General features: G+C 43.9%; 1 protein-coding gene across 1 annotated transcript in view; it reads left to right on the forward strand.

Moving 5' to 3' along the window:
• LOC128742012 (T-box protein H15-like) overlaps positions 1-12,079 on the forward strand; it is a 102,707-nt gene that overhangs the window by 68,198 nt on the left and 22,430 nt on the right. The window contains exon 4 of the mRNA XM_053838183.1: positions 2,551-2,836. Coding sequence (XP_053694158.1) covers positions 2,551-2,836 — 286 coding nt within the window. The remainder of the gene's footprint in view (positions 1-2,550; positions 2,837-12,079) is intronic.

A 12,079-nucleotide genomic window follows, 5' to 3' on the forward strand; every position in this document is an offset into this window, starting at 1 on the left:
AAATTCCGGCAGAGTAGAGGTCGACTGACGGATCATCTTAAAAGCATTACAAATCTAAAGCTCTAGAGAAAGTTGATTTTGATGCATTCCAGCGTTCTGTGGAAAAATAGCAAATGAGATCTTATCATGATGTAAGAGCAATTAATTTCAAGTTTTCGGAAAAAAACTTTAAATTCTTAAATACTGTTGATTTTTTCACATATGACTCAATAATGCTTTATTATTTCATCATCCAAATAGAAAAAATGGATTTTTTTACTGAATTACTGCTGCCTAGAAATGCGAAATAGTAAAAATGGCAAAGTAAGGGGTTTCTCTTTGTAATTACATTATCATATGTTGATACGACAGAAAAATAAGGAAATTCTTGCATACATATTAGGGCGTACATTGTCTGCTTACATTTATTCAGTTGTGAAAAAGTTTCTTGATGGTTAAAGAAATGTTTCGAGTTGTGTTGAATACATAATATATTGCTAAAAGAGTTTGTATACAGCATTTATCGCCTCTAATTATTTAATTCACTTCGAGTAGATTAGAATTTTGTTAAATAACTAATTTGCTGATGCAACAATCCGTTGCAGTAACGAAGACCACCCAGGGAAGCCACGCGATTGCTAATTTCACCTAAAGCTAATAATGCGGTTATCTGTTAACACGAGCCTAAAGTGTTGTTCACTATTATCTGTCAGTGCAGAGCGCACGGGGGAATGTGCCGACTACAGGTGGGTTAAATATATTTTGTTCGGTTGAACATGCATTTTTTAAATTTAATACACTCTCTCGCTGGTCGATCGATAAGGTACTCACTTAACTGTCAACGCCTAATTGATTGCCCCGCTGACTGCACATGTTTACCACCTTCGGAAATGCGCAATTATTCATAAATAAGAGGCAGCGGCAGCGGCAGCGGCAGAAAAAAAATATGCGCGCACCTTACCTACGTCGGCATTGCCTTGGGTATTTTGTTCCTCTACGACAACAGAGCGGGCGCAATTGTGTGACACTCAAAAGTGACCCTCTTTTGCACCCAGGTGCGATAATTTGCGATAAGCTCGAATCGCAAAGGAGAAATGCTAATGCATTCTGCACGCATCGGCCGGCCGTTGGGCTGGTCTGTACTGTCCGCTCCGTACAAAATTAACCGACATCATCGATACGGGAGGGAAGTTCGGCTTCGGGAAGTCCGAGCCTAATTCATTATGAGTCCAGTCATAACTTCTTTTTTCATGACTTCATAGCTGAAGAGCATCCACCGTATCCACATTGTATAGATCTCATCGCAGCACGCTAAGGGTTTCCCTGTGGTTGAGTACTGCGGGGCAAGTTCGACATTTCCAACCTAAGAATGACTCGTTTGTTTACCTTCATTTGTTGACACATTGAAAAACCTTTGCCTTTCGCATTTGCTTCGGCTTAGCAGTCCATTTGCACCTTTCCATCCCATCAAACGGTGGATTAGCATGAGCTTAAACTGTTCAGCTGTTAATCAGCCAACAGGACGAGAAAAAACAACAACAGCAACTATCACAAATCAAGTCATTACAGCACTACTTTACCACCTCCGAACAACAAATCGACAGTCATGAAGCGTCAAATCCCGCTGTTGAAAATCGAAAATCTGCACCTCATGTTCGCTGCCACGCCCACCGTGCCGCTGCTGCTAGCTTGCCACGTTCGGTCGGTCGGTTGGTGGTTCCGCGTGAGCTTTTCATGATTTAAATTAATAACTCATTCGCACCGGGACGGACGGAAGGGGGTACTGGCACTGGCTGGCCTGGAGTAGAACCGACCGAATTGTCACCCTTCGGGCGGCGGAGCGCGCAAGCAATATAGAGATATTAAGTCCCGTCACGAATCCCGGCCGGCCTACCGACCCGTCCGGCCCGGGTGGACATTTTATTAAATTAGATTTATGGCCTCGGGCGGTATCGGTGCGGTTTTCGGGCTACACCGTCATCATAGTCACACATATATTTTGGCAGCTCGCGTGGTGACGAAAATCTTAGATTTTTATGGTCCCGATAAGAGGCCCGAGGGTTATGACGATTACGGTCGGCGCGGTTAACCGTTCTTCTTAGCCGCTGCTGGCTGGGGTCGTAAATTTTGCCGCCGGCCGTCCGTGGAGTGTTCAACTTTCAGGCTGACAGTTTACTTCCGGCTCCGGGCCGTCGTCGGAGGGCAAGAAGGACTCTGGAGAAATGCGGCCACATTTGACGGCCGTTTTAGCTATGTATAGCATTATTGCGTGTTAGGGGAACGTTTATGCTTGCCAGATTTCAGCAGCCAGCGACGATGACCGACACGAAATGAGTTCATTTTTTCATCACTACTAAAGATGTTTGTTTCTTCGAAATGCTTTGGCGTTTTTTTCCTGTTACGGAGGCGGTGTAAATCACAACCGGCAATGGTTCACTTTCACCAAATCACTTTGATTGCTTTGTGTATGATCGGTTTTGACAGCTGACGGTTTGACCCCGGGGTTGAGGGGTAGGACACTCATAAGAAAAACTGTTCTAATTTCCATTTATTTTCTGTTTCCCATTTCAGTCGCATGTTCCCGACGGTGCGCGTCTCCTTTTCCGGACCGCTGCGGCAGGTCACCCCGGCGGACCGTTACGTGGTGCTACTGGATGTTGTCCCGGTGGACAATCGGCGCTACCGCTATGCGTATCATCGTTCCGCCTGGTTGGTCGCCGGTAAAGCCGATCCGCCACCACCGCCACGGCTCTATGCTCATCCGGATACTCCGATCGGCGCGGATGCCCTGCGCAAACAAGTTATCTCGTTCGAGAAAGTCAAGCTAACCAACAACGAAATGGACAAGAATGGCCAGGTACGTACGCATCACACTCAGGTGTAATTTGATCTTCCAGCCTCTCGGGAGAATCTCGTTTTGCTTAGGTCGTTTGACGACATGGTCGATGTCGTGATCATGATAAATTTCGGATCATTAGTTCCCGCGCGCACGGTGCCGAACATCGTGCTGTGTGGAACATGAACATTTTTGTTCGGAGTCAGCTTCGGGTGCCGCACAAACGAAGCAAGGATGAAACAACCGATGATATACATGATTTTTTGTAGTCAGTCAAATTATTTCAACCTGACTTGATTTCAGCTCGTGCGATGACGTTTTTCTTGCGCAAAAGAGGCAGCTAATGATTTCGGCTGCCGATCAGTATCGCTTGACTTGTCTGGGGACGGGGGATCGGAGACCACACCGGGAAACTCGACACTCGCACCGTGATGACTCGTTGTGGTTCCCGAATTCCCGGAATCCTAGATGGGGACCAGAAGTCCCTCTCAGCGTGTTTCACATTCTTTGACTGTCAATTTATCTCCACGGAATATGGGGCGCCATAGATTGAACGGCGCTGTAGCTTGCCGCCGCCGCCGCCGCCGTCGGATTTCATCTGTCTTCTGTTTTGACAGATGACAAGTGTATAGTGACACGAACCATTAATTATTTACCCTTTCAAATGTTATTCACTTATTCATTTTGGACGAAAACTTCATACTTAGTCGTCAGTCACTCACTCACTGGTTCAGAAATAAAAATTATGAAGTGCGATAGTCGTTCAATGTTGCGTACCTCATAAAAACAAACAATATTTTAATGATGGTACCTCCTTTTAGGCTGGAAAACGGTGTTCGAAATGTGTACGTTGTCGGCTTACCTGTTAAAGACTCCGAGACAGCGCGAGAGTGTGGATTAAATTTCCATAATTTTCCAATAACCATATTTTCGGCTGGCCTCGTAGATTTGGGCTCTTGTTGGTCGGCAAGCCACGTGCGGTTTCGGACGGAGAAAATCGATAACCAGGCGCGAACCTAGCAGCACACCGAAACTGTGGCATAATTAGGATTCATAAAGACAATAATTTATACTTCATTTACGAAACTCACCTGGAAAACCTGAAAGTGGGAAGCAATTTTCGTTCGCACTTCTAGCTGCTGCACGGCGGCGGCGGCTGCTGGCTCATAACTTGTCGGTTTTATCGAGCTTTTCACCCATTTTGACAGCTCAGCTCAGCAAGTTCGCTCGCGTGGAGGAGCCGATTTGAATAAGGAAATAATCCTTGTTTTATACCACTTTCGGCGCCTTGCTTCCGCTCGGAGTGCCGGAGGCTAGTTATCTTAATGCCATTCCATTCATATTAATGAGGCTGAATGCTCCAGTTTAGGCCACTTGTTTTCTTCCGGCAGTTTGCCAGTTCGCCATCTCCGTCTGTCTAGTAGCGGATTTTCACGAGTTAACACGTTTGTTTGTTTGGTGCGGCACAGCAATAAACACGTTGGCAGCTCGGCCGTCCGATCGTAGGCGGCCGCTAGCGCTACTACTGCCCCACAACTGTCATCATGGCGGCTAAATAACCGATTGGTTGTTGATGCATCTGAGTTGAGTGGCGATCACTCGGCAAAACTGGTATTTAATAGTTCCAACCGGTCCTGGACTGGACGTCGCGCCGGTCAGTCAGTAGCTGTCGATATCACCGTTTCTCTCAGCTGAAGCTGTTGGTCGATTATCAATCTTAATTCGTGCAGAGGCCGCCTCACTTCAACACGTCAGTTTCTCTATATGATAAAATCCTATCATGTAGGCCCAGAATTGGCTGTGTCATTGCTGCTGCTGCTGCTGCTTTTGATACTTCCACTACCGATCGGTCGTGATCAGAGTGCTTGCGTGCATAGCGATCCCGTGGCGATGAAAAAAACCTAATTTTTTCGAGGCCGTCGCTGAACCGGCCCACAGGGTGAATAATGCCTTTTCGGACGACAGAGCGAGACTGGCAGCTGGTGGTTCTGCACGTAATTTGTAGCTGAAAAATGTTCCAGTTTTTCTTGCATGTGCATTCTTGCACTATGTTCAGGAATTCCTTGAAGTCTTGTTTGTGCAAAAAATAACAGAAGTGAGGTTAATTGAATTATTGTTGGCACTCAACCGGTCAGATATGAGCAGATCATGTTCATTTTTTTTTACGTCAATTTTATTCATTTTTATTTGTTGTTGTATAATCGGACACGTTTCAAGAAGTTGATAGTAAGTTTTATAGCAATAATACCGCAATTGAGACCGTTTTAATTAATAAGGCAACACAAAGTTTCACGTAAGCTTTTGAGAAGGTTGTAAGTAGATACTGTGGTAATGATTATTATTATAAATTTCTCCATTTTGGGCGTCCCTAGTTGCGTTGTACAGTTCTTTCAAAATTATATATCCATGGATGAAAAATATAAATAATTTCTGGTTGTAGAGCCGGTTGTTTTAAAAATGTATGACATTTTCAATTTTCAATTTACATTCCTAAATTTTCAAAAATAATCAACCAAATGTTGTAGAAATGACGATATCCTCTTAGGACAGGATAGGTATATCAAAGTATTCAAAAAACAGCTTAAGAGTCAATATAAAAGCATATAAAAGTTTCTCACAGAGTTTTTCTGAGAGAAAAACTCTTGAACAGAATAGTTTACCCTAATGAGTAATTCACTTCCGTACTCAAATTTACCGTAATACTGTCACGGATATTCACATTAATGGTGACACTGCTATTTTCCTGGTTAGAGCACGGGAAAAAGGCAAAATATTACCACCGGCGAGCCACACGAGGTTCGAATCCGGCTGTAACGCTCGGATTACAGCTTGTTTCGGTCCATGGAATACCCCAGCTTGGATTGTGGTACACAACTTCTTAAGGGGGGACCCTACTCTGGAAAGTCGGAAAATCGAATTTTACATTTTTACATTTTCGTGACGCTTATACCTTCAGAAATGTCATGCCAAAAGCATTTTTTTCTGTCTGATCTCGTTGAAAACTTACGGTAAATATTGTGGAGTCACCTCAAGGGAAGTCCATTGCTGTGCGAAACTTTGAACGCGTTTTTCCCGAAACCATGTTTGTTGCGGCAGAAAGCCGCATTGTAATCCATCGCAGTTAGCGTCTATTGTCCAGCCGAAGCTAGTCACAAAACGCTATTGTCCGTTCAACTGAACGTGATGCACAAAGGCTATTATTCTGACCATGTAATAAATCTACCGCAAGTGTATAAAAGGCGAATAATAAATAGCAATCAATACAGTGCACTAGCAACCACCGCTGTTGGCGGATGGTTGCCGTAAGATAAATCTAGCGTTTTATTTTAGTGTGAAGACGTCCAGTCCCGTTGGTAATCGGCCCCCCTAACGACGATCCGGAACAATGTTTCTTTAGCTGGCGGTACGTGTATCTCAGAATCTAGTGGACCAATTTGACTGAAATTTTATTTTGTTCCTATAGGACAAGGATTCCAACTCAAGTACCTAGTAACTTTATAAAGAACAATCCAACAGTTTTACCCATTAATTTCTTATTGAGACTTGTCCCAATACAACGAAAAATACAACGATAAGTTGACGGAAAGATGACGAAAGACGACAAAACTTACTTACTCACTTTACTTTTTCTGCGACAAAGATTATCTAATCTGGGCCGAATTTAGAATAGAAATCGTCTCCATGTTTCTCGGCTTTGGACTGCCACTCTCCAGTCGCCCCCAACACTCGCTGTTCTACAATTCTCATCTGGTCTAGAATACTCATCCAACGGATACGGAGTGTAGCTCGAAGTCGACGGCTTCTGTCAGAGTTTTTGTTGAATAGTGTTTCGCTGGTTTCTCATCCGGCGTCCTTGCTACGTGGCAGGCCCACTGTAGCCTGCCATGTTTTAATCGCTTCACAATATCCACAACTCTCTATACTTGGTAAATTCCGTAGTTCATGCGCCTGCGCCACACTCCATTTTATAATAAGCCGCCAAGAATTGATCGCATGATCTTACGCACAAAAAAAAATGCAAGAGGTGGTCGGTCGCTCTCTTTCAACGTTCACTCTTCGTGGCCGTAGAGGCCACTGAGAGAATTAGCATTTTAGAGAGCGCGAATTTCGTATGGAGTTACAGGCTGCGGGACTTCACCTTGTTACGTTATCTGTAGAAGGCCCTGTTGGCAGTCGTTATCCGCCTTTTTCAAACGGAATGCGCTACAGCAGATTTCGCTTAATTGAATCGTACACCGCCTTGAAGTCTATAAACAAATGGTGAGTTTTCAAATGCAATTCTCGGAATTTATCGAGGATTTGTCGAAAGCTGAACATTTGGTCCGTCGTCGAGCGTCCCTCTCGAAAACTGCACTGATATTCGCCAACAAAGGTTTCCTGTAACGACCTCAGTCTAACAAACAGGATGCGGGAGAGAATTGTGTGTGTAGAATTAAGGAGAGTAAAGTCCCGATAATTGCTGCATCCGAGTCGATGACCATAAGTAGGGCATATGAGACCTTTCAACCAGCTCGTAGGTAATTCCTACTCACTCCATTTCTTTAGTATAGCCTGATGGACCGTTCGCTACCGATTTTCAAAAGTTCGGCGGGATGCCGTCCTTTCCAGCTGCTTTGCCGTTTTTCAGCCCTCTCGCTGCTTTTCAAACCTCGCCCCAAGTTGGTGGTTCCACAGCTTGTCCATCATCCTCTATCGTTATCATGTCTCTGTTGACCGCTCCATCTTATTCACCATTCAACAATGCATCGAAATGATGTTTCCAACGCCTAGCCACCTCCGATCTTTCGGTAACCAGGTTCCCCTCCTTGTCATTACACATAAGAGGAGTTGGCACAGTCCGGTTCCTGATTCCGTTGACCATTTTAAAGAAGTTTCTCGTATCGTGCCTCTCGAAGCAATTCTCCACCTCCGCAAGAACGCGATTCCAGTGCTGGCGTTTCTTACGACGGTGAAGTTTCTTTTCAGCAGCTCTAGTATCTCGGTATCTCTTCCTGCTCTGGCGTGTCTTCTCTTCTCGTCAGTCACCAGTTGGCACTCTGCGTCAAACCACTCACTGGAAGTGGCTGCAGCAATTGTACCCTGCACCAACTCTTTCCGTTGATAACCGCCAAATGTTCTGTCGTATTTTTCGACTTGGTCTCGATTTGAATACGTTGGACAACCGGAGGCGAATCTTGTAGTAAGCAAATAGTGGTCCAAGTCGATGTTTGATCCCCGTAAGAAGCGCACGTCTGCGTCATCAGAAAAGTGCTGGCCATCAACCAGAACGTGGTCGATCTGAGAACAGGCTTCTCCATTAGGATGTTTCCAGGTGTGCTGGCGAATGTTCCGTCGTGCAAAATAATTACTCCAGAAAGCCATTTCTCTGGCTGCAGCGTAGTTGATTAGCTTCGTTTGTGGTAGGATGGAGGCTTTTTGTATCAGTAATGAGGCGAAAGTACTCTTCGCATTTGTATCCCCGATGACTATGATGAATCCGACGAACCCGACTCCATACTCTGCTTTACTACCGCCACTGTAGTAGATATGATACTTGAATGTTGTGCCCTTAATGGGGTCTTCCGCGCGGAATTCGCGTTCTCCCGTCTTCGTCTATTGCACTTCATGGATGGCCAACCTTTTACCAGCCTTTATTTACATAGCACGTGTGGAAAATAAATTTAATTTCTCATTGTTGTATGTACTACTTTTCGATGTCGTCTGCTTAATACGCTCCAGCATTATATTCGCAATGACGAGAGATAGTGGTGAACCCATGGGTATTCCAAATTTCCCCATTATGGATTAGTCTGGTAACACAACATTGCATTAATCGCATTTAGCATGACCTTGCCGGATGCATCGATGACCCCCGTGACAATACTTGTATAAATAACTGGTATCACGGCACACTTGACCCACCCACCCTTCTTCTTCGGTTTTCCTTCTCTTGATTTGACCGGTATTCCTCTATTGACCTTAGCTCTGGCATATTGGTCGGCTTGCACTCTTTGAGAACCACACCCAAGTAACAACGGTGGTTTTGATGGTTCTGGTGACCAATATTGGTCATTAAACCCGCAATAAGAGTGCAAAAAAAACCTTAATTGTTACTTTAGCAGTGGCACCATTGTCATTGTTCTAATATTTGGTTGATCTTGATTAGTGACAGCTTTCCAAGTCATGCTCAAAAAGGCAATCAGCCTCTTCTGAAGTCACTTTTATAAATTTTCTGGTTCACGCGTCTATTAAACATCACTTTGTAGTCTGCTACGGCTGGCTGCTTGCCAAAAGTGGATCTTTTACGAAAACTTCGACCTCAATTCTATTTTGCAGTCTTCCGCGGTACTCTACCGGTCGAACGAAGTATCAAATTTTTGTCCATGAACTGGTCCAAAAACTGTCTTACAGTACATTGCACCAACCATAACTATTTAGAACAACCCAGCTGGCATTTTCATATGTATATAAGAAAATTTTCATTTCCGTACTATTTTGGAGGCGATATACGTGTTGAGGAATAATTATATGCGTTACGAATATGTAAGTATTTATATACGATAATATCCGATTAAGCGCGACCCGCTTCGTACTGCTGTACGATTCCGTCCTGAATATCGTATGAATGTCAGCTATTATCATTATATACGACTGAAAATCATTTTATGCGAACTTTATTAAGCTTTAGTTACGATTCCGAATTCGTTAAGAGTTATTTACGATAATTTTCGGTTATTGAAATATGATTTGGTGCTAGCTGGGAATCGTGTTTTGTCAGCGAATTCTCGCAAAGCGTTACAGCCCGGGACAAGCGGTCCTGCTCTTTGCTTTGAACATACTGCCTTATGCTCTATTTCGAAGGACCTGAATTTAAGGCATAAGCATAGACATAGGCGTATGAACCACGAGTTGTAAGTATTACTTGCAGAGATCCCCATCGTACACTTGGTAAAAGTTGGGAGACTACGCTGGGCCAACCACGCCGCAAGGATGGCGGACGAATATGCAGTGAAATCCATTCTCTTCAAGAACCCCACCGGCACCAGATGCCTCCATTGAAGAAACAATCACGCGTACTAAGTAACCGAAAATTCGACCATTATGAGACAAACAAGAAAATTTAGTGTATTTTTTATATCTTGATCACAATAATATTTCAAAACTATCAAATAGATAATCATACAACGAAAGCGAATAAGGTAGGAATAGTTGGAAATTGGGCGATTCGTAGGACGAGAATGTTGGCGCTGGGGACTTGCAAACCCAAGCTACCAAAAGTTCGATTTTCACTTAAGGAACGAACTTGGAAGTTCGTATTTGGTTCAAATTTGGTTCCGCAGAACTTTCTTGCTGAACAACAGGACACTACATTTGTAAACCGAACTTCATTCTTAATCAGGGATGGAAAAAACGAAGAACGAAGAATGTTTAAAGAGTTTTAAAGTCGAGTTTTAAAGAAAGTGGAATCCAGAGGCTGACACTTGGCTAAAAGTTCGTTGTAGCCCAACGATGGCTCCGTTTGCTGCATAATTTGTCTTTCGAAACGGTATTTGGAGAAACATTCTGCTACGAAGAGGTCGTGGTTGAGGTCGTAGATTAATATGGTTGAGAAGCCACGGACAATCGGCCCTCGCCATTAGGATATCAGCTACAAGGATTGCCTCTTTATTTCGACGGACCTTCATTTCGATCAAAACTTTTTCAACATTCTGTCGATAGACAGAATATATTTTAGAGTCCAAATACTACACAACACATATGGTTTTTTGCCAAGTTCCGCAAATTCGCCACAAAACCCAAGGAAAACCGTCAAATGTTTGCAACCTAACCGTAACCCTAACCTTTGTGTTTGGGTTAAAAAAATTCTTTTCTGAATGAACGGCCGTGGCAAACTTTTTAAAGCATACTTATATAAAATACGGCGATGATTATTCTTATTTATAAAACACATCTTCTTTTATACATTTTCTTCGCAAATCTTCTCCCGGTTCAGATTACCAACCCTCTACCGTACGCGGATTCGCGAGCGGGAAAGAAGGGAGAGAAGAAAAAAGAACAAATCGGGATAAAAACTTATCCGTACAAATTACGATTTGATGAAACTGATATCGATTCATAAGTGGCTAGGAGAAACAAATATCAATAATAGAGATATGAGCGAGGTTCGGCCGTGCAAGAAGAGGGTGAACACAGGGACTGACAGCAAAGCTAGCAACCAACCAACACGAGCAGAGCACACATACAATAGCCGCAGATTAAAAACGAATCATAACCTCAAACGCCTAACAAATGGAAGGGATTTAGCTCGCTAATCTAAAACAATCTTTCTCCCTCGGGGAGATGTCATCCGTTTGTTCGTGTAAATTTATTTTCCCCTTCAGTTGTCCCTTCTTCATTTCGTTAGTTCCGTTTTTCCAGCTTCCCCGGATAGTCCTTGTTGCCGCTGCTGCTGCTGCTGCCGAGATGGAAATATTATTAGCATTGTTTGCACTTTTTGCTTGTCGAGCAGCCAGCAATATAGCAGGCAAAACACCCTCGCTTCGGAGCGAGGGAAGAAAAAACTTTTTTGTACATAACCTCAATTGGTCCACGACCCCTGAAGCAAACAATAGACGCAACAGCAAAACACACAAAAAAGCGGGCGTCATGTCGTTGGTTGGTCGTGTACATATTTATATCGCCCGGAGGAATCCTCACACTTCACGAACGTTCCAGCTTACGTAAAACACAGGGAAATATAACAGAGAGTGAAGAGGGTTCTCCGAAATACCATCGGGATGATCTCTCTTGTCGTAACTGTTCCGACTGCCGCTGCTGCTGTAATTTATGGACGGCGTTTTTATTGAGACATTCCGGATAATTAGTATGAGGGCGGTTCCCTCTTCAGTGTGCGCTAAAGTGTCACCCTCGCCCTTGTCAAACAAATCGATTCCACGATTTCCGTGTACTTTGAAGGTGTGGGACAAGAGGAACATATAAATTAATGTAATTTATACCGGTACTACGGTTCCCTTTTCGGTCCCCCGCTTCGGACCCGCTCGTTTGTTAGGAACGTAGGTTCTAATTGAAACGCTTGGTTGAATTTGGGCCAGTCTATGGTTGGGCTCCGGGTAGCCAGAAAATCAATCAAACCAACACATAGCCGTCGTCTGCCTTCGGTATCGTGTGCGACACTCTCGATAACAGATAGTTTTCAGTCACATTTTAACACGTCTGAAGCATCCGGCATCCGTTCAGAATGCTGCTTCCGCTCTGCTTTGGTTCACCGGTCACGGTTCAGTAAGC

The sequence above is a fragment of the Sabethes cyaneus genome, chromosome 3 (genome assembly GCF_943734655.1).
Source record: "Sabethes cyaneus chromosome 3, idSabCyanKW18_F2, whole genome shotgun sequence".
Taxonomy (NCBI): Eukaryota; Metazoa; Arthropoda; class Insecta; order Diptera; family Culicidae; genus Sabethes; species Sabethes cyaneus.